The sequence below is a fragment of the Papio anubis genome, chromosome 4, assembly GCF_008728515.1.
Source record: "Papio anubis isolate 15944 chromosome 4, Panubis1.0, whole genome shotgun sequence".
Lineage (NCBI taxonomy): Eukaryota > Metazoa > Chordata > Mammalia > Primates > Cercopithecidae > Papio > Papio anubis.
The window spans coordinates 62,379,107-62,403,230 of NC_044979.1; the positions used below are offsets into that span (position 1 = coordinate 62,379,107).

A 24,124-nucleotide genomic window follows, 5' to 3' on the forward strand; every position below is an offset into this window, starting at 1 on the left:
ATGATCAGAAAAAGAGTGGGAAAGTAAATTGTGTTATATCCATGTAAAGAAATAAAATAGAATAATGAAAACACATGAAGTAAAACTACACACAACGTAGATCAATCTCTGTATAACTGTTGAGCAAAATAAGCCAACTGCACAAAAAATACATGGTGTATGATTCCATTACATAAAATTCTAAATGAGGCAAAACTAATCTATGATGATAGAAATCACAGCAGTGTTTATTTGGGGGGTAGTTATTGAAGGGGGACAACAGATTCTGGGGCACTGGTGTTCTATTTATTGATTTAGATGCTACTTAAACTGATGTGTTCAATTTTTGAAAAGAATCATAGGTTACAATTTTTTGTCGTATACTTTATTCATTTTAAATTAACAAAACAGGTGCACTTAACGAATGTCTCTGCTGTTTATGTTATGCTTAATTTATATTTTAAAGACCAGAAAAGTAAAAACAAATACATATTATCATGTTACCACTAAACCTTTCCAAGAGTTGACAGAATCTATATAATTAAAAGAAAAATGTTGTCAGGGGAGGAGGCAATATGCTTTGGTTGTGTTCTCACCCAAATCTCATCTTGAATTGTAGCTCCCATAATCCCCACGAGTCGTGGGAGGAACCAGGTAGAGATAATTGAAACACTGGGGCAGTTTCCCCCATCCTGTTCTTGTGATAGTGAGTAAGTTCTCATGAGATCTGATGACTTCATAAGAGGCTTTTCCCCCTTTGCTCAGCATGTCTATTTCCTGCCATCATGTGAAGAAGGACATGTTTGCTTCCACTTCAACCATGATTGTAAGTTTCCTGAGGCTTCCTCAGCCCTATGGAACTGTGAGTCAATTAATCCTCTTTCCTTTGTGAATTACCCAGTTTCAAGCAGTTCTTTATAGACTAATACAGGGGGATTTGCAAATTCCTTTTATAAACACTTTAACCAACTTAACTGAAAAAGTGTTTAAGAAAAAAAAAATGTACTTAATTTAACTAAATCTTTTATATATGATAATTAAGTCCTGAAAATTTTAAATTTAGACTTAGAATCTTGGATCTTTACATCAAGGCATAAATGTAACAAACCCATTCATTAATTCACACATTCACTCATTCCATAGTTATTTACTACTAGATTCCAAGCACTTAAGCGTTTTGAGGAGGTGCATATTCCTTCTAGTACTTGAGCAGCAAATGCAAATGCCTCTTAGGGCCAGGTGGAGATGGCAAACTGGCAAAGAGCCTGGGTGCAAGTGTGCATTGTGTGCTTGATGGAAACTGTGGAACATTGTTAAGCACATGTCCCATTGGAAAGTGGGGCTGCAACTACTTAGCACCAACTGGTTCTTTTTATGCGGGTCCATTGAAAATCACAATTTACTATGTGAAACCAACCGGTTTTTAAATGTAGGCTCTTTGCAAGAAAACAAACAAGAAACACTGTCTGTGACAAACAAAGCACATCTGTGAGCTGAATTGGGCATATTGCTGCCAGTTTCTAACGTCTGATCAAACTAAAGAGACGTGAATGCTTGCTGGGTCGCAACCATGAGAAGCTCATTTGCCCTTTAGGTGCCAAATCACTCAAAGTACCACACTCATTCTCCTTCTTCTGGTTTGCTGTAGCCTCAGGATTAACAGTTTAAAGATAAATTGCTTAATTAAACACATTATGGTTTATTCTTACCGTGAAATACTAGGCAGGCATTTGAATGAATGAGATAGAATTATATCCATATGTGTATGTGTGTGTGTCTGTGGGTGTGGGTGTGGGTGTGTGTGTGTGTATGAATGTCCATGAAATATTTTGAGTGAAAATCAACAAAATCAGAATTAGGAGTGCCATGGAAGGGGTGGGCAAACGTTGGCTTTGTAGCATTTCACTTTTCCTTATTTTGACTTCTTCCATGTATTTATATTTGTTCAAGTAGGGGGGAAAAAAAAGTCCTCATAGCAGCACTCACTGCTCCCTGTGAATTTAGCCTCCTAGTTCTTTAATTAGTTACGGAGTTCTGGTTCAACATATGCCTCTCGCGCTCCCTCATTCCCTAGCGGCCACCAGCAAGGCTGCTCAGCAACATAAGCATCATGCTGTTTCTCTCTGGGCCTTCTCTTTGCTCACAGGCACATGGTGCTAGAGAGTGGGGTTTCTTACTGACTGCCTCACACACAGGGAGCAGGCAAAAGAGTGATCCATAAGTGACGTTTGTCAAGAAGTCTACCTTTCCAATAGCTTTCATATAATCATTTTTAGACAAAAATTAGCACAGGGAATCCTCTTTTCCTTCCCATCAGAAAAACATTTAACCAGCTTTCACTAATAAGATTGACAGGAGAGGAAGGCCAGAAGGAACAGTCCCTCTCTTCTGGAACATTTTTAAATAACCTTGGGCATTTTAAAATCACAAAAATAATAGATTGCAAGCTTCTGGAGAAAGTGTCAGGCTCACCTTTTAATGCCCCGGGGAACATAACAGTGCCTTTTCTATTAGCTACACTGAAAAGTATCTTTTGATTTCAGTAAAGAAAGCAGAAGAAACAATGTAGAAAATGGCATACTCCAATGGATAAAATGCACAATTTCTTTTAAAGTATTGGTTTCCACTGAATTCTTCTAATGCTAATTTATATATACATTTATATAGTTTTTATATTACATATTTTTATATAAATGTATATTTTATATATTATATATACTATTTATATATATTTTTATGTATTTATATATATATATTTGAGATGGAGTCTTGCTCTGTAACCCAGGCTGGAATGCAGTGGTGCGATCTTGGCTCACTGTAAACTCCGCCTCCCAGGTTCAAGCAATTCTCATGCCTCAGCCTCCGGAATAGCTGGGATTACAGGGGTCTGCCACCATGACTGGCTAAATTTTTGTATTTCTAGTAGAGATGGGGTTTCATCACGTTGGTCACTCTAGTCTCAAACTCCTGAAGTGCTGGAATTACAGGCATGAGCTGGATATTTATCGGATAGCTACTATATTAGTGTAAATAATTTTCTCTTTCACATTTAGCTTTCAATATCAAATCCAATGCATAAAATACTCCCATTTCTCCTACTGAAAAATAAAAAATACCATTGTCAGGTAATCTCCCTTTTTATGACCCTTAATCTCCATTATTTTTCTAGCAAAAGTCAAAACAAAACAAGCAAAACCATATACAGTAATTAGTCTGCAGAATGAAACTCTCATAGACTAAAACAAAACATATCCTGACTTCATAGGGGGTCCTCATTACCTTCTAATCACTTATTTGAAATGAGAATATTAAAAATTACCATGATTTTAAAATCAGTAAAACATTTCTATGTATTATTTTCACATAAATGGATCAAGAAATTACATACCAGAGTCATTCTTCACATCATGTGACCAATAATGTTTATAAAATGTTTATTAAATGTTTATAAAAAATCTTGGTACAAATTATAAACCGGACATTTTGGTTAACTAAAGTCTAGTTTAGTATATAAAAATTATCTGAAAGTATAAATGTTATAAAAAGTAATGTAAATTTTCATATATTTATTCTATTCAATTGGCTATTACCAACTCTAGATTTTTACAAATTATTTTAAAATGATTATCTTTAATATTTTTACATACTATTAAGATAATTTTGATGAACAAGCAGTAATAAACAGATACAACAGAAACTCATTAAAATAACAAATGTGGAAATCTTCAGAATTTCGGGGGTTTAGAATTGGGTACAGGAAGAATTGATATTAAAGAAAATGGTTTGTGAAATTAAGATATGCATATTTCTTTGTGAAAGGACAAAGAATATTAAATGCATGGCTATAATGATCTTAGTTGTGAAAGAGAAAAGACAAATTTCAGTCACATAATGGGTGAACCTCATAAACTTACAAGTTTTGCTGAATATCCCAATGAATTTTTTACTTTGTACTATAAACAGAACCAAAACAAAGTTAAGAAACAAACATTAATAAAATACTTTTGAGGAAAACATCTGATTTTAAAATTCATGTATTTGTAGCATGTATGTTTTAATTTACTTGGAATAATAATCATTGCCTAAAAATGTATTTTCAATAGTTACTTAAAATATGGAGTTCAAGCTTTCAGGGACCAATGAGATAACATATAACACATATGACTTTAAAAGGCAAGAACATTGTTATGTCTAAATAGCAATCTCTTGCTGTCATTATACAAAATATTTAACTACAGAATACAAGCAACTAGAAAAAGACATATTTCCAGTCTATAACATTTAACTGTGGACTACCTTGTGAAAACATTATTTGTGTAAAGTGTCTAACATATTTTCAGAGAGATTTGTACTCTCAGAGGTATATGTATAACCCTTATGATTATCCAAATAGCGCGCTGCTACTTTCTGCACTAGAGGAAACTTTTATCAAAACCATCTACTGAAAATCATAGAGAACACTGCTTGATGCAAAAGATATTTGCATGACTAATTTAGTCTGCATACTTAATACAAATATGCTGTAAATATAGACTGAGAAAAGATACTGTACACTGTTAAAATATGGCAGCAGTCTATATTCAAATGCTTATGCTCTCAAGGACAACCAAATTTTCCCAGGTTTGGGCAGAAAAATTCTGGAGATGGTCCACACTTTCATCCCTTAATCTTTGCAAGGAGAAATGCAGTTTTCTTTTAAGAGGAGCACTACAAAATTCAAAAAAAAGAACAGCTTCATTTCTCATCCTTCATTCTGGGCCTATGCCTTGTGTCTCCCAGAAACATTTTCTAAAAACACCTGTATTAATGCAACCTTTCTTTCACATGTAAGATATGGAAAGAATACTGTGGTAGGTAGAATGCTTATGGTGTTCAAGAATCCCACTCTCAAATATAGCTGTACTATACAATCCCCTTCCTCTGGGTGTAGGCCCACCTGTGAATATCGTAAGAAATCACTCCTTATACTACTTTATATGGCAGACATGATGGGATAGTCATTGTCATGATGAAGCTGTGTTGTATGATTCTCTCCTAGTAAGCTGAACAGAAAGATTTGCCTGCTGGCCTAGAAGGAGTATGCAGCCATGTTATGACAGGGCCGCATGGCAAGGAACTGCACGTGGCCCCTAGAAGCTGACAGCAGGCCCTGGTTGACAACTATCTAGAAAATGACGACCTTGGTCTTACAACTGCAAGCAAATGAATTCTGCCAATAACCTCATGAACTTGGAATATGACCCTGAGTTCCAGAAAGATTGCAGCACCTTGATTTCAGCCTTGGGAGACCTTTAGCAGAGAAGCCAACTAAACAGTGCCTGGACTCTCTTGTCCCATAGAAACTGTGAGATCATAAGTGTGTGAAGCTGTGTTTTTATCAGCTACATTTTTGGTAATTTGTTTGCAAGAAAGAAAACTAATACAAATAGTAACATGCTAATATTATTGTGTTAAAGTCTTCTCATTCTTAAGAGAAATGTTGGCTATTAAGTAATGAAAACCATCTTAATTTTGTAAGAGTTCAAGGTCTCTGCCAATTATCTAGAAATATGTGCTTTATACCTAAAACTCTCTTTCTTATTGTCTGAGCATCTACATTCAACACATAATTTCTGTTTTCTTTGAGACATGAGTAAAATCAGAGGTAGACATAAACTTGTAGTAGTTTATATTTGTATCACCTTTTACTGTTTAAAAAGTACTCTCAGACTTTTGAGAGAATAGCAGCAGGGACATTCATTTAATTCTCCATGAAATCCCCCCATAAAATAGAGGGATTAAGTAGGATGCAAAATCAAAAGCTCATCAACAACGCCTGTAGCAAAAAATAAATAATTTAAGTTTTCCCTATCTGCTATTCTAAGAAAAATCTTCTTTCAGCATTCTTACACTTTTTATGTTCTTCTCTATATTTATTTTATTTAACAATTGTTTATTTCATTTATTTATTTATTTATTTATTTTCGAGTTGGAGTCTCGCTCTTGTTGCCCAGGCTGGAGTGCAGTAGTGCGATCTTGGCTCACTGTAACCTCCACCTCCCAGGGTCAAGCAATTCTGCCTCAGCCTCCCGAGTAGTCAAGATTACAGGTGCCAGCCACTGTGTCTGGCTAATTTTTGTATTTTTAGTAGAGACAGGGTTTCACCATATTGGCCAGGCTGAGGCTGGTCTGGAACTCCTAACCTCAAGTGATCTGTCAGCCTCAGCCTCCCAAAGTGCTGGAATTACAGGCCACTGTGCCCAGCACGACCCTATTTCTTGATTAAATCAATGACATTATTGCATTTATTGTGTCACTATTCAGTAATTCCCTTTCTAATTACTTATCCCCTTACTAAAACTGTACCATTCATAATATTAACTATCATTTTAAAACTGTTCTTCTTTTACAAATGTAATTCTGATTTTGCACTAACCTGATTTACCTTATATCCAATCTTTCTCTGAGTGCTCATGATAGTCCCTAGACATTCTACCAGCACCTAAATAATGGCACTTTTCAAGTTATTTTGGGAAAGCGAGAGTGAGAAAAAGAAAAGTGAAAGCAGTATGAGAGAGAGAGAGAGAGAGAGAGAGAGAGAGAGAGAGAGAGAGGAAGAGAAGACAGACTCTCAGAGGAAACTATTAACTACTCCCCCAGGGTTTAATAATTCAATCTATTCTGAGAACACCCTCTCCTAGCTCCAGACTCAATCTTTCAAATAACCATAAGTGAAAATGAAAAAATTAAAACAGAAATACTGGACATCTGTTAGATTCTTACAAAAACCTACCCCGCTTCCATAGCTCTCTCTTGCTGGTAAGAACTTTGTATTTCTTCCCAATCAGCAAGAAATAAAGTTAGAACTGTTTTTTAATTCCCTTTCATCTTTGACATCAGACAAAATGCTAAGTTACAGAAACTCTCCTGCTGAGCAGCTTCTCACTTGAGTTCAACACTTCCTTTTCTTTACTATTGCAACAACCATGTTAAATACCTTCACGATCTCTCATAAAGATCATGTAATAGCCTCCTTAAATTTCTCTCTGCTTTTCATCTCTCCCTGCTTGAATCAATCTTAAATATTATGAATGTCTTGTCAATCAAATACTCTGTTCAAAACTCCTTCATGGTCTCCATGCTGTCTTTACAATAACACAGAGTGCCAATGTCTAGTATTAAAATCTTCCACCAACTTATCCCAGTTTTATCTCCTGCTGTTCTCTAACCAACATAAATTTCTGCAAACCGATTCCATACATCACTGCCTCTTCACTACTTAATCAAAGTATTCTCCTTGACTAAATGATTTGTAACTTTTCATTCCCTCATGTAAAATTGTATCAAGACTTTAAATGGTGTTTTGGGGATAAATCTCATACTGCTTTTATTATTGGATGGCCACCAGTTCCTCTTGTGACATGTATGTATATATATAATTTTTTCAAAATATATTATATCTGATATTTAGATAATTATGGGGGATAGTATTTCAATCATATAAGCATTCAACTATTGGAATTTGATTGAAATAATGTTCAATCATATTTAAAGATTCTAACATGACTCAAATATTTCAATCATATTTAATATTTAGATAATTATGTGAGATAAAGTTATTCACTATCATGTGTATGAAGTTAAAGTACACCAATTTCCAGTTCTGCTACTGATAATGCATCTTATATTGGACAAATCTTTCAAAGAAAATGATGATAAACTATATATTTGTGTATATACATATGAGATTTATTTTTTAAAACGTCTAAAAGGCACTGGAGATCAATTAAGAATAGACAAAGACTAGAGAGATTTTTCACTTGAGGAAATCCCTTAATTCATGTGGAAATGAATGGCTAGAACTCAAGCAGAAAAGTGAGTGGTGAAATCTAGAAGCTATGGTATGTATCCTTGTAAATTATCTTCAACATCGCTGTCCAACATCTGAACTGTGTGTGCAAGTACATAAAAGGCAGTGGCTGCTAAGCTGAAAAAGGTGGCTACTGCCCATTGCAAATTTACATGGGCTAATACGCCTTTCAAGTAAACTACGCTCTGTATAGTACATCCAATGGGGTGAGCTTAGTAGCGTATTGGAGATATCAGGAGAAAGAGTACATGAATTTGAATATAAATCAATAGAATTTTTCCAATCTGAAAAGTAGAGGAAAAAAAGGTTGAATAAAAATGAACTGTGTGTCTTAGATCAATGCCTAGAAGTCTAACAAATATACATATATATATTTATTTTTCTGTTATTTATATACAAGTATATATATGCATATATATATTTCATATATATATACACACACATGTATGTGTGTGTGTGTGTGTGTGTGTGTGTGTGTATCCTGAAGGAAAGGAGTGGGTAAATGAAGGATAAATATTATTTGAAGAAATAATGATCAAAATTTAGCAAATTAGATGGAAAGAATAACGTTAGGTATCCAAGAATCTTAGTATCCTAAGAAATACAGATACCGATCCCTCCCACTCCTTCACACATAAAGTCACACTATTGAAATTGTTGAAAAGCAAATGATAAAGACAAAATCTGAAAAGATAAAAGCAATTTTAAAAGGGAAACATCAATAGGAATAAAGCTTTACTTTATATTAGAAAGAAATTAGAAGACAAAGTAGTTTTGAGATACTGAAAGGAGAAAACAAAACAAAACCACAAAGCAACTTTTAACCCAGAATTCTATAAGAAGGAAAATTCCTTTAAAAATACAGGTGAAACAAAAGCATTTTAAAATAAATGAAACTGAATTGGTTTCTAGCAGATTTGCACGACAAGAGGTATATATTCTGTGTCTACACATACACACTTATATACTTATGTATACTTTGTTGTATACATCTATATATTCTGACCTTACAGTGGCCTGATTCGCCTTCCATATACCTAAAATTCTTCTATTATATCATCTGCATTGTTTCTTTAAAATGATTCAGTAAATACACCATGATGTATTTTAGATGTTACTTAATTTAATCTACAACTAGGGGTGGCTAGTTAACATTTAAAATATGCTAACGATAGCATCTGCCTATACAGATAGTTAACAGCTGAAGTAGTTAAATCACGGGCACTCTCTAGGGGCAGCTATTAAGCACTTCAAATACTTCGAATTATATTTGCACTTGAGTGTTAACTAGTATAAGGAATATCAGAAATAATATTTTAGTGGTGAAACGGTGTTGTTTGTATGTGGTGGCTTAAAATATTAATATTTTATGGCCACTGCTGCATTTTCATAAATGGAATATAAGAATCATGAGTCTAGCTGCTTAACAACAGAATACCTAGAACTCTATTTTATCTGTGCCTTGTCTTAATGTAGGACTCTGCCTTCCAATGTAGATGAAAAATAACAGATTCTACATGAATATATTGTTTCATATGCTTCAGGGTAAAATTGCGATATACAGTGCTTCAAAATGTACCTAAAATTAATGAGAGTTGAGATTCACTCAGCTTACAGGAATAGGTTATATGACTGATCTTTGAGCCTGCTTGCTAGTAAGTATTATATGTGTGGCAGGATTCAGTTGGGATTTGCTTTTATTAGGCAGTATCACCTAGTGGCAAAGTCTTAGCGGAAGAGATTTGTAACTGGCACCAAGTAATATTTACCTTAACTCAGTTTGAAATATTCCCTCCTCCTGCATTCCCTACCTCATCTGACCATAAGAAAATAATTACAGAATCAAAAAGTCTTTGCATGCCCCTGTAAAATATTATATTTTATTTATGTAAATTATATATATACACACACATACACACACACCTATATACATATTCCAGTTTGGTGGTTAAATCAATGAAAATATTAATATAACACAATAGAGAACACAGTTTGATGTTAAGAGATGTTCTTAAGTGGGCGAATTAAGCAAATAAAATTGTTCAGTGAATTGAGTACATAGCGAATTAATTGGTTCACAGATTTTGTACCTGACAAGAATTTTGAAGGCCCAGAAAGACAATTTATCTGTCTCAAGCAAACTGATTCAGTATATCACAAATGCTTTTATCTTTCTTGGGAAGAAATGCTGCAGTCTTTCTTTGAGAACAAGGTTGTTTTAAGCATTATTTTTATTGATAGCAATGAATGAAACATCTTACCTCCAAATGATACCCAACTCTGATGAAGGCACAAACTGGATCAAAAGCTCCAGTACCACAAGTCAGAAGGTGTGTCCTGTTATAGTGATGCAAAACCCGAACATAATTTGCACATTCACCCTAAAGCAGGAAAAAAAAGGAAGGAATCTGTCAGTATAATAAACACGTTTAGTCCTTTTTGATTTTTGTTTTTCCTAGCCCTAGAAAGCTCATGTTTTACCATAAATCTCTGTTGGGCGAAGGAGGCAAGAGGGGTAGAAGAAAAGAGGACAAGAAGTTGGAGAAGAAAGTGGGGTTACTGAAACACATTTTGGTTAGCAGTGATGTGTAAATTACATTTTATAATGAGAGTGTATCATTTTTCATGTATTCTAGTTTACAATTGAGGAATGAAAAAAGCACTATTCAGAAATTTCTTCAAGTGTAAAAATTCTCATGGTAATATGTTCCACTAAGTAATTAAGCTGTTCCCAACACTGTTGGTTTTTTAAGTACAGTATAAACAATGAATCAGCATAAAGTCATTAAAACCAAAAATTAGAAAAAACATAGTTATTCATATGGAAATATGCAGTTTTTTTTTTTTTTTTCCCCAAGACAGGGTCTCACTCTGTTGCCCAGGCTGGAACGTAGTGGTGCAATTTTGGCTCACTGCAGCCTCGCCTTCCCAGGCTCAAGTGATCCTCCCACCTCAGCCTCCAGAGTAGCTGCAACTACTGGAGGAAGTTGCATGTGCCACCAGGCCCAGGTAATCTTTTTGTATCTTTTGTAGAGATGGGGTTTCCTCATGTTGCCCAGGCTAGTCTCAAACTCCCGGGCTCCAGCGATATACCTGCCTTAGCCTCTCTAAATATGCAGTATTTAGGACAAACAGAATTTTAATGTTTTGGAAAGTAAGTCCTACATTCTCACACTCACAAATTTACATAAAGCACTTTCAGAGAGAATTGTTAAGTAAATACGGAAAACTAACCAATAAAAACAACATTTTGTTGTAGGGCTATGATAAGATTACTATATTACTGTAGGAAATAGTAGTAGACTGGGAATCAGCAAACTTTTTCTGTAAAGGGCCAGAATGTAAATGTATTTAGTTTGATGAGCTATCTAGTCTCTGTTGCAACTATTCATTTTTGCAGCTATAGCATGAAAGCAGCCATAAACAATACAAAACTAAATGTGTGGGGCTGTGTTCCGATAAAATTTTATTTACAAAAATAGGCAACAAGCCACCTTTGGCCTAGACGCTCTAGTTTGTCAACATTGGTATTCAACTGTGAGCTTCTTGAGGAAAGAATCTGTTTTACACATCTCGGCATTTCCCAGTTAATTGAACACAGCACCTAATACATAACACATGTTAATAACATTTTAATATATCCATCAGTAAGTGAATTTAATGATCAGTATACTGAATTAAAGAAACATTTACAATTGCTTCAAAATCAACTTGGCTAAATTAATTTTAGTAAGCATTCTTTTGAGAAATTAGGTGTTGCTATTTCATTAAAAATAAATTATGAAATGAATACTAAACTCTTTTAGTGCCCAGTATTACTTGAAATCAATACACGTAATGATCAATTAATGTCATGTTTTATAAGGACCTGTTGCAATTTCAGCACTTTAAAGTTTATCCTGTAACAGTGTTAGGAGAAAAGGCCAGCGGAATCACTTGGCAAGAACGAGGAGTGCACTATTGAATTGATTATCTAGAGCACACAGGTATATTTATTTCTTCAAATTTGCAATCACATGATATTTTATTCTTCAGGTGACCCATATATTTGGTAGAATCTGATCATTCAGGAATGATGAAAATATCTGTTGTTTGTTTCCATAAGCACCTGCATTTCCTCTCTTGACACACCGTCACATCTGACAGGGAGCCTATTAGACCACATTTTGGCTCAGCTGAGCTTAGATTGACGTGGCCTAAGAATATGTTCAATTAGTCAGCATCATGCGGTGGGCTAAGGCAACAGGAATGTGCTGACTCACTCCTTGGCTGTGACCCAGCTGCTACAGAGAATGAGGAGTTAGTATAATGTGTGTTAGTCATTTATATAGTTTTTTTTTTTTTTTTTCCTTACTGAAAAAAAGGATAAGTTCACTTTCAGAGGCAGATGTCCAGGCCTTCCTCCAGGGTGCATTTGTGTCACGAAATCAGCTAGACACTGCTTGTATGTGAAAGTCCTATCACTGACGTCTTAGTGTGTTAGGGACTGTGTCGGCGGGCTGACGCACAGCCTTTTGCCACTCACACTAGCAGGGAAACTATAGAGAAAGAGAATATTGCTTCTTAAAGTAGAAGAGACCCTAAAAATATTTAGGAATAGGTAAAATGTGTTTATTGCCTCTTTCAAACTTTTTGTTGACTTTTTTTTCTTCATTCTTTTCTAATTTACTAAACAATGTAAAGTGAAATCTCACAAAGAATGTGCTTAACTGTTCCTACCAAAAAAAAAAATTACCTGTAATTATTTTTCTGCCAAATACATGGGAAATAAGCATTAGTATAAGGAATTTATAAACCCAAGTTGATTAAGATATTTAAAAACAAAATAAAAACCAAGATCTCAATGGCATCTCTGCTTCCTTTAACTCTACATTGAAATTAATTTTACATAATTATGTCTTATATGCCTATACATTTTTTTCTTCATGAACCAAATTGCACACATGCTTTTATAAGAGCAAATAAAAATTCAGTGATTCAGTTCTTTGTGGTTAACTAGGGATGTAATTGATGATTTGTTTAATTTACAATGAATAATACTTACCGCATCTTTTCCCTTCATTATGCATTCTTCCATTTTTAGAGCTGTACTAGGCCAGTGTATCTAAAATAAAAGATAATGTACTATTATGATAACTACATATAAAAATAAACCACACTGAAAACCATTTCGCTTTCTTCTATAGTTCAAGACATTTCCATTTTTTTCTATTTTCTGATAAGATACAATGGGGCTTTGTGTTATTCACATAATTATCTGCATAATTAAGAAACTTATCTCTGGGCTTTTACTTTATGATAAATCCTTTTTTCAAAAAAATTATATTTGAAAGTTCACCTCAAGTCTTGGCCTTTCAGAGGACAGCCATGCCTTAACCAGCCCTTTCCCATATTAAACCTAACTGCTCCTCCAACTCAGGCACATCCTGCAGTTTCTTCTGTTTTTACTACTTAACATAGAACTTGCTGTGTGGAGGGCTCTCCGTAACGTTTGCTGCATACAATGATTAAAGGATGAATGACTCTTTAATGTTGACTTATAATGTATCACCCAGTAATACACCATATTGTCTCTTTGATTATTTATTTATTATTTATTTATTTATTTATTTTTTGAAATGGAGTCTGGCTGTGTCACCCAGGCTGGAGTGCAGTGACGTGATCTTGGCTCATTGCAACCTCCGCCTCCTGGGTTCAAGCAATTCTCCTGCCTCAGCCTACTGAGTAGCTGGGACTACAGGCGCCTGCCACCACACCTGGCTAATTTTTTGTATTTTTAGTAGAGATGGGGTTTCACAGTGTTAGCTAGGATGGTCTTGATCTCCTGGCCTCGTGATCTGCCCGCCTCAGCCTCCCAGAGTGATTATTTTTTAAAAACATTGTTTAACTCTACCAATTTCCAACTGGATTTCCAAAAGTTTTCATTGCATTTTAAGTTTATTGTTTTCTTCCTTTATACATTCCTTAAAACTTATGTTTTAAGTTTGTTGATTTATTCTCTGATAAGGAGAATATATCAAACTTTTCTTTTTTACCTGCAATAGTATCTAGCACTTTCCTGAGACCACAAGCAGAAATCAGTATAACTATACTTGTTAACTGGTTCCACAAATTTCTAATTGCAAAACCTAATTTATTTTTCAAAGAGTTTTTTTTCTTTATCACTTTCTTTTCTTTTCTCAGACTCCTTTTGGTCCTCTTTTTGCTTAATCTATAGAATAATTGTACTATGTGCCAGGCACTGTGTTAAGAACTTTATTTTTTTTTCCTTCTTTTGCTTTATCAATTTATGTGCAGAAGTTTGAGTTTGTTATATTACTTAATTCATGATTCCTTTTCATCAACACTCTTAAAGAGTTCCTCTTTTATTTTAGTTAATTATTTATTTCCTTATTCCCACTCCATGTTTTATTTCCATCCCCCCAGGAGGCAACTATTGTATCCTGTTACCAGGTACCTTATTTGTTTGTATATATTCTTATAAAGTGTATACTACTGCTTTTTGTGCATATATTTCTAATTTATGTAAATAGTATTGAAGTTAAATCTTATCTCTTTCTTATCTTTTTCACTAAGAACTGGGTTTTTGAGGTCCCTCAATAGTCCTATGCACACATATAGTCTGCTGTTTCTGAGTGTTTTGTAATGTTAAGGTGTGGTTCCCCCACATTTTCTTATCAACTCTCCAAACGATGGATACCCAGATTGCTTCCAAGTCTCTATGACATCAAATAAATTGTTACCTTTTTGTACATGCCCTTTTTGGATCTGTGTAAGAAAATCGTTGGTATATATACATGAGATAAGAATTACTGGGTCTCAGGGCAAGTAAGTATTGCATCTGTGAATGTAGTACCAGACCGCTCTCCAGAATGGCTACATGTCTATACAGGCAATCCATGCCCCTATACCCTCACTTAGCATTATCAAGTTTTCCAATTTTTGTGCCAAGTGCTTTAAATACAATATCTAATTTAATCCTTACCACAGCTTTATCAAAGAGATGCTATTATTTTGGGAGTTTCTTTAAAAAATTCTTATTATCTGTGCAAACCCACATTGCAATAAATCTATGGGTGGAAACAAAGGAATGTGATCCATATGAGTAACTGCAGCAACTGGTCAGTTCCCAAATGCTTTTGTGGCTCAAGAGCTTAAGTCTCCACTTAACATTGTTTATCCCCACATTTGCTGGATCAATCGCTCCCTCACCAGAATGAAAATGCTCAGTCCACCTCCTTTCTTAAGTTCCCTGGGCGTTTCAAGGGAGCACCATCTCATGCGACCATATCAATTTCATGGGCTCAGCTGGTCAGGTGATTTATCTTGGAGAGATGTTGGTTCTCACCAAAATACTCTACAGTTTTTACTTAATTGCCTCCATAGAAGTCAGATGATATGGTTAGGCTATGTGTCCCCACCCAAATCTCATCTTGAATGGTAATTCCCATAATCCCCACTTTCCAAGGGAGAAATCAGGTGGAGGTAATTGAATCATGGAGGCAGTTTCCTCCATGCTGTTCTCGTGATATTGAGTGAGTTCTCACAAGATCTGATAGTTTCATAGGGGTCTTTTCCCTCTTAGCTCGGCACTTCTTCTTCCTGCTACCTTGTGAAGAAGGTGCTTCGTTTCCCCTTCACCTTCCAGCATGATTGGAAGTTTCCTGAGGCCTCCCTGGCCATGCTGAACTGTGAGTCAATTAAACCTCTTTCCTTTAAAAATTAGCCAATCTCGGTAGTTCTTTATAGCAGTATGAAAATGGACTAATACGCCAGGCTACCTAAGAATTTGATGAAGGAGTCAAAATAACACAGCCAAGTAGCATGGGCCTCTCAAGACATCATTAACATTTTTACAAACAACCTCTTTCTCCTCAGGATGCTTAAGAATCCTCAGAGACCTTGGTTGAGAAGGATTCAGGTACAGCCTTTTCCAGTCCAGTGTCAGTGTTTACTGTTGTTAGACTGTATTGGTAGGCCTATGACAGCAAGACAGACTCTTCTGTCTACAGCAGTTTGTTTGTTCCCTTAAAGTCTCTATTATCTTCTGCCTCCCCTTCCTCTATCCATCACCATCCCAGTTTATGCTCTGTCAGCCTGGAAAGACATTCTGATTATCAAACAAAATATTAGACGTTGCTGATTGGTGGTATTTTTTTATTTAGTGGCAAATTGTAATTATTTTTAGGTTAGGAGCCAACATTTAAAAATTTAAAAATCTTGCATAAAAATCCCTATTTCCGATTTCCCTAGAAAAATATGATGAAATGCAACACTAGGCAAGCATTCCTGTGTGGCAACTTTCCTCCGGAGTTGAAATGGAACAGATATTTTGATTTGTTTCAGACTTTTCTTTTACATGAATGATTCCTACAGGCATTTTAGTTTCCAAAATCTCACGTTTGTTTGAATCCTAAATATCTTCAAGATTCAGCTTTTTTAGGACAGGTGTAGTGGCTCATACCTGTAATCCCAGCACTTTGGGAGGCCGAGGCAGGTGGATCACCTGAGGTCAGGAGTTTGAGACCAGCCTGACCAACATGGTGAAATCCTGTCTCTATAAAAAATACAAAACTAGCAAGGCACGGTGGTGTGCACCTGTAGTCCCAGCTGCTCCAGAGGCTGAGGCAGGAGAATTGCTTGAACCCGGGGGACAAAGTTTGCAGTGAGCCAAGATCCCGCCACTACACTCCAGCCCGGGTGACAGAGTGAGACTCCATCTCAAAAAAAAAAAAAAAAAAAGAAGGAAAAATAAATAAGACTTACGCTTTTTCTTTTTCTTAAAGCCATGGCTCGTAAAATATCAGGTAAGGCATGTATATCCCACAAGTGAAAGAGGCGTGTCACTTAACTTATACATTATGTAGCCAAATCCAGCTCCTGATACCTGAGTAATATTGGGAATTTATCAAAGTGGTGATAATAGCATTTTATAGTGATAAATGCTATCTGATTTAATTTATTATCATAGAAACAAGCACTCTGTGGTTTGAATTATAGGTATAAAATATTACTTTTATGTTCTTATTCATTGGTGCAATGAGCCCCAAGCAGTATTTTACTAACAATATTCAGCATGAGGTGTTCTTTAATTTTCATAGTGCAGTGTATAAACTTTTAAAGGAAAACACAATTTTGGCATATAAACTTTAAGTGAAAACACAGTTTTGTTTTTGATGTTGCAGCACAAGAAAAGATAAACACAGAAAGAATGGTGATATAAAATAAAACCAACCCTAAAGCAAAAAGCACACGCATAAAATCCTAGAATAGATGTTGATGTTGGCAATAAATCCATCAGTGGGTCATGTATGATTTAGGAAAGATATCAGTCAATATCCGGTTCAAGTGCAGCTTTGCATACACCTGAGTGGAGTCACTGACCCCACTATAGGGCGAATTCTAGAAGTGAGGCTGCAGAGTTTATAAACTTGACCTGATCTATTATTTTGGAAAACCATTCTTGAACTCAGGGATAGATTTTAATAAATAACCTCTAAGACCCATTCTAATTTGAGATTCAAATTGATTGGGGAATTATGATTTTATTGTGGAAGTATAAATTATTCAAATAGATATGCTAGAACATGTGCATGTATATATAGACTATGTTTACAAATATATGTATTTTATCATATATAATAAAATATAAATTCATTTAGGATCATCTATCAGGAAAGATTTTCATTACTAATTCCCTTATCAATATAACTAGATTAGATAATACCTCTTCCATAATCCAGAATAATGCATTATGTTTATAACATAACTTACGAGATACAGGCTCTGCTTCTTTTTACAATAGTACCATCCCTTCTTACTCATTTTTCATTATTATGTAAAATGAAGACTTCTTTAAACTTTAGTTTGATCACATATTGCTCTGTATTCCCCTAAATAATGGCTTCAAAATGACCATTTCCAGTTAAACACACTGTTGAGGGGTTAATTCTCCACAGCATTTTTATACATCTTTTGACAGCTTTTATTCCAGAATATCTTTTCAAATAGCCTGAAAAGAGAGAAATAGAATCTCCCTCCAGGGCAAATGAAAGATTTGTTTCCTGACCAGGATAGTAAAGATTATATCTTTCTCTAGACAAAGTTTAGACAGTTTTGCTAACAGTCACCTTATAAGATTGGGAGTTTCCTAAGCTTGGGGTCCCTGAGATGTGACACATATCCACTGAGCGCAGCGTCTACCTAGGCTGCCACGCATCACCCCCTGCAGGACTTGAGGGGCAAGGACACTGATGGAAACAAGAAGCTCTTGCTGCCTGCTGTGCCATGAGTAATAGAGTCTTTTGTCTCTGACCCAAGAGTCTAATGTTTTCTGACAACATCTATGAAACTGTGACAGGCTAACCTGTCTTGAGAGCAAGATAAAATCTCAGACCCTTCACAGTTTTTGTCAGAAAGATATTATGTGATGGTGAAGACAATAATGGCTTTTCTAGGATTGCCAGAACATGCATTGTTCCTAGCAGCAAAACTAATAATGGCAATTGCTGTAAGAATAACCTATTCTTTCAGGCGCATTTCCCAAAGAGTTTCACAACAAAATCTTTGTTGATATTTTTTCAACAGATAGTATTTCTCGCTCCTTTAATCCCTCATAGTGTTCTTATTTTCTCTATCTAGGACAACAATGATGTGTACTTAATTTTAGCTCTCTTATTAGACTATAAATTACAGAGGGCAAGGCAGTGACTTATTTCTGTCTCACTACCAGTGCCTATCTGGCACAATGTCTTAAGCACAGTCTCTGCTTTTCAACGTCTGTTGATTGGCTTGTATCAGTCAATATGCCTTTTATCACATTCTTGGTAAAGTCAATCTGTCAAAGGAGATTACACTGAAGTTTGAGAGATCAGGTTTGTTGGCATGAAAATGCTGTAACATGTTAAATAAATAAAACAAGTAAAAATTTCCAGTTTAATCAGGAAGGAAATACCACAGGATGTTAGCAATAACCTAGGCTCTTAAAGACTCATAGGATTTCTGAGGAAAGGTAGACGGATGTCGAACAGATCACTCTGAGTAGATGGAAGAGAGGCAGAAGATAAGTATGAACACTCTTTAAAGTTCAACACATGGGGACTCTCCAAAGGAGTAGCAGAAATATAGGTTTACTAAAGTTTTATTGTTGTTGTTTTGGTTTGTTTGGTATTTTTAAATAGTTTAATAGGCTCAGAACTGCATCCAAACGTTAACTCAGGTGACAATATATGGCAAAGAAAGACCTCACTGGAAATGGAAAGTTATTTTTTAAAACCATCACATAAAAACATTCTGCCAAGCTAGTAAGGGAAATGATTTTCTTCATTTGTCTTGGCAGTCAGGATGCCTTTTGGTTCTGCTCCAGAGTTTAGCATCAACAAAAACCCATAAAATTAGGCTATTTGTTCTGCACAAAACATTTTTAAAGGCCGTTAAACAACAGCGTGTAATGTGATTTCCAAAATCTCTGTACCAAAAAAGATACAAAAAGCAAAAGGTTAAATACACATCATTTCATCACAATACCTCCACAATATAATTTAATCATTCCACTGCACATTAACAAGCCATTTACTATTCTTGCATATCTCAATGGAGAAAAATAAAATAAAGTATAAATTAAATTACAAGGTAATTTTTTTTCTGGACTCCCTATTGAGTCACATAATTATACCACGATTAAGGATCTAACAGCTTATTGTTACAAGATGTTATGACACTCAGAGATTTAGGAGAGCACAAACAAACTAATGAATGTGAAATAATTTTTTAACTGTAAAAATTAGATTATCTTTTTATTTAAAAATAGTAAATAAAACAATCCAGTTAATACAAGTCTATCTTCATAGAATATGTTTTAAGTGACTAAGCCTATATAATTTTATCTTATATTCTCTTCCTATTTCTATTATTCTAATGAAAAGTATTTGCCTATATTTGGGGTTTTCTTTCTGTATTTACATCTATGTACTGCACCAGTGTCCATCAATGTACATCTTAATTATAGATCTCATAAATATTATTAAAAACAAGAAAATATATTTAGAATATAACACATTAAAATAATCTTAATGGTTTATAAATGATAATCTTTAACCTGACACACATTATCTGTCATCATGTTTATGCCTTTATACTTAATTATAATGACTGTCATTATTCAAGTAGTTTATATGCCAGAATTATAATATTTTGAACTATGGACAAAATTTGTACTTTAAAAAGCTTATTCTCCTGAGCATTTGAACTAGAAAAATATGATAACTACACACAAACATTTTTAGCCTGATGTATGGTCTTTTGTATGGATAAAATTTATTCAATTGGTATCATTAATGTGAAATGCCATCTGACATTTATGTGCAAATTGTACATAAATGCCTTTCTACTCAATAAAAAATTAAATTCTAAAATACAATAAATTTTTTTCACCTTTGATACAATGAAGTTGAATAAATGAGAAAGATATGAATATTTTTATAAACAGAATTATCTAACAGAACTATAATATGTATACATATCCAAATTAAGTAGTGTAATTTTGACTTTTCTTTTTTTTTTTCTGAGACAGAGTTTTGCTCTTGTTGCCCAGGCTGGAGTGCAATGGCACGATCTCAGCTCACCACAACCTTCACCTCCCAGGTTCAAGTGATTCTCCTGCCTCAGCCTCCCAAGTAGCTGGGATTACAGGCATGCGCCACCATGCCCGGCTAATTTTTTTGTATTTTAAGTAGAGACAGGGTTTCTCCATGTTGGCCGGGCTAGTCTTGAACTCCTGACTTCAGGTGATCTGCCCACCTTGGTCTACCAAAGTGCTGGAATTACAGGCGTGAGCCACCACACCGGGCCCAGTTTTAGCTTTAAATTATAGTAGTGAGAATAATTTTAGAAAAACCAGCTGAAATTTAGAAAGATAAAAACTATAGATCAGAGTTTCTAAAACTGAAAGTTTATTACCAAATATGAAATATTCTATGAGTTCTGCCAAAATATGACTTAAATATATAAACATATTCATTTTTTATTTTTTCATGAAATAGGAAAAAAGAAAATAAATTTTATACATTAAACAAGTATTCATATCTTCCAGAGAATAATTTTGATTTATTTTTTAAGAAGTCTTAGTAATTCTCAAATGTGTACAGATTGCAAGGGGATATTCAGACAGAACATAGACAGGATAATCTGTTACCTGTGATTGAATACTGGAGTCTCCTGGGGCTCTCAACCCTTACTATAAGTAAACAAAAGGTGTACAGTTACATATAATACCAGTCAGTGTTTTCTTCTCTACTACTCTCACCAGCAACTAATTGTTATACTAGTTCATAACCATTACTAGGGTAAAATGCAGGCATGCAAAGGGAATAAGAGCTAAGGAGAAAGAAACACCTCATAACAGAGGTGGAACTAGCAAAATTAATGGCACACTGAAGACCAATATGGAAGTTGATCTCAAAGCAATAACCTGGTTCTCAGTGATGGCTTCTAGTACAGATGTACCTGGTTTTAAATTCTAACTGCCACTTACTGGCTTCATGACTCTATTCTCATTTTCCATCCATTTATTCATCATGCTGCTGTCAAAGTAATCACTAAACTACAATTTTAACTATTTTATGCCCATATTGAGACTCCTGCATTGCCAGTGACTCCTGCATTGCCTAGAAGATTCTGTTTCAATAGCATTGCAGTCAGTATTCTTCATGAACTAGTCTGTGGTTCCCATCCTTAACTCTTACTGCATACCCTTTTCCCACCCACATGCCCCCAATCCATCTATTTACTTCAGCCCAAAAACATTAGTCATTATTCTACACTCCTCTGAAATTTCTGTCCTTCCTACTCCTACTTTCTATGTTCTCACTCCCAGTCAAAATTCTATTATTCAAAGTCCAATTGAAATTATATCTCCTCCAGGAACCACTACTAAAATACTTTCTTAGCATTTTATTTGAACCTTTATTGTCTATTCAAATTGTGCCACATATGGCACATGTATATCTATCTATCTTGTCTATTATATTATAAATATTTTAGGGTAGGCACTGTTTTATTCATTTTTTGCATACTTCATGTCCCCATATACATTTCTAGAACTTAGTTAAATAACACCTAAAAATACGTAATACTTTTATCCCTCACTTTCTATGGTAGCACATTAGAATCATCTAGCTTCAATAATAACAATGAAAACAGCAAATATTAAGGCGGTGCTTACTATGTTCCAGGCACTGTTCTAGGCACTTAATAACTCACCTAATCTTCTCACAAAAGCTAAGAGAAAGATACTGTGGCTATCTGTTCTTACAGTTAAGAGAACTGAGAAACAGAGCTGTGGACTAATTTGCCCGGAATCACTCATCTAATAAGAGGTAGTGTTCAGATGGGAGCCCTAACAATATGGCTATAGAATCTGTGTTCTTTGCTGTTACACTCTGGTTTCTGCTCTCTTCAAAAAGTCCTCTAATATAATTGAATTAAAATAATTTAAAATAAAATAAAAACTAAAATTAACATGTTGGCTTTAATTGTTAAACACAAACAATAAGGAAACACAAACAAATATACTAGATCTAGTGCTTCTTTTTGGTAAATATAAATAAATATGATGAATATGAATAACTAAAAAAGCTTTTCTCATAGAAAAGAGAAAGTGGCAGAGAAATGCTTTCAACAATTTTAGGTGCAATGTGGAAAACCTTACCATGCGTAATATCCAGAGGAATTTTATTTTTGGTTAACACTAATTTTAGCTGACTAAACAATATTATCACAACCACTATTTCAAAATACCATTACAGGCTGGGTGCAGTGGCTCACACCTATAATCCTAGCACTTTAAGAGCCCTAGGCAGGTGGATTACCTCAGGTCAGGAGTTCGAGACCAGCCTGGCCAACATGGTGAACTGTTTCCACCAAAAATATAAAACAAAATTAGCTGGGAGTAGTGGCACATACTTGTAATCCCAACTACTTGGGGACTGAGGGAAGAGAATCGATTGAACCCTAGAGGCGGAGGATGCAGTGAGCTGAGATCATGCCACTGCACTCCAGCCTGAGTGACAGAGTGAGACTCTGTCTAAAATAAATAAATAAAATGCTAGTACATAGTATTAAAATGTTTTAAAGTCACAGGGAATGCTTTTTTCCATACTTTTTTTTTTTTCAAATAATTGTTTGAATTACAGATAACAGAATAGTTGTGTAAATAGTGGGTTGACTGTAACAAAATACCAAGATATTTTGTAGTTATTACTTTTGTTTTTGGAATTCCCTAAATGTATTTTTGATACAGCTAAAATATTCAATTACCATGAATTGCTTTTTTAGCTATTTAAAACTTAACAATTTTACTTAATCTATTTAAATCTTCTTAGACTTAGGTTCAATTAAATTATACCAGCAACTGAAGTTTAAATAACTATGCATTATGTAGAAATAAAATGTAATGCTGCTGAATGAAAGCTCCTAACCAGAAAATCTAGTCATAACATAATAAAATGTCGTTATCTCTTCTGGTCGCATCTTGAAATTACAAGAGTTATAAATAAATTGCAGGGAATGGGTATGAGAAGAAACATATACATTTATTTTCAAATTATCTATGAATAGATTGGATGTTCTTCCTCAATACAGAACTATTATTTAACAATTGAGTAGCAAGTGAAAGAAAACTTAATGAGGACTCTTTAATAAAAAAAGAAAAAAAAAAGAAAGGCAATTTGAACATGAATAGCCATGAATGCCAATAGTTAGAACCCTATCCCAATTTAGAGACTTTGAAGCTTATAAACACTTTTTTTTTTTTTTTTTAAAGAAACAAATGCAGATGTGGGTTGAATCTATGGTCAATCAAGTGAAAAAAGTCTACGAGGATGTTCTGTTTTTCCCTTTCCAAGTATTCTATCTATACAAGGTCCTGATATTGTCACATTATGATCAGAAAGTCTCAGATGCTTTAATTTTTTACTTAGATAATAGTTTTCTTTACTTCAGCCAAAGGTCTTTTTGTACTAAAGGACACTAGAGAAAGAAAAATAAATAAATAATACATACAAACAACAACAAAAACACATTTTTTTCAATTTTTTAGAATGTTAAATCAGAATTTGATTGAAACCAGAATTCTCATCTAAGAAGTCTTACATTATCTGGGGATTTTAGAGAGTTTTAGATAGAGTAAAATGCAAAAGCTATTCTCTTTGAGGAGGTGGGAGATGCTCACATTAGATAATGCAAATGGAGTTACGAAATTGGAAGTTTTAGAGTGAAGAGTACGCTTTAGCATCAGCA

The 24,124-nt window shown here is 34.6% G+C and overlaps 1 protein-coding gene across 1 annotated transcript in view; it reads right to left on the reverse strand.

Annotated features, from left to right (window-relative positions):
- SEMA3E (semaphorin 3E) overlaps positions 1–24,124 on the reverse strand; it is a 290,397-nt gene that overhangs the window by 93,058 nt on the left and 173,215 nt on the right. Inside the window, exons 3-4 of the mRNA XM_003896387.5 lie at positions 12,873–12,932; positions 10,090–10,209 (exon numbers count right to left, since the gene is read on the reverse strand). Of these exons, the coding sequence (XP_003896436.3) occupies positions 10,090–10,209; positions 12,873–12,932 (180 nt within the window). The remainder of the gene's footprint in view (positions 1–10,089; positions 10,210–12,872; positions 12,933–24,124) is intronic.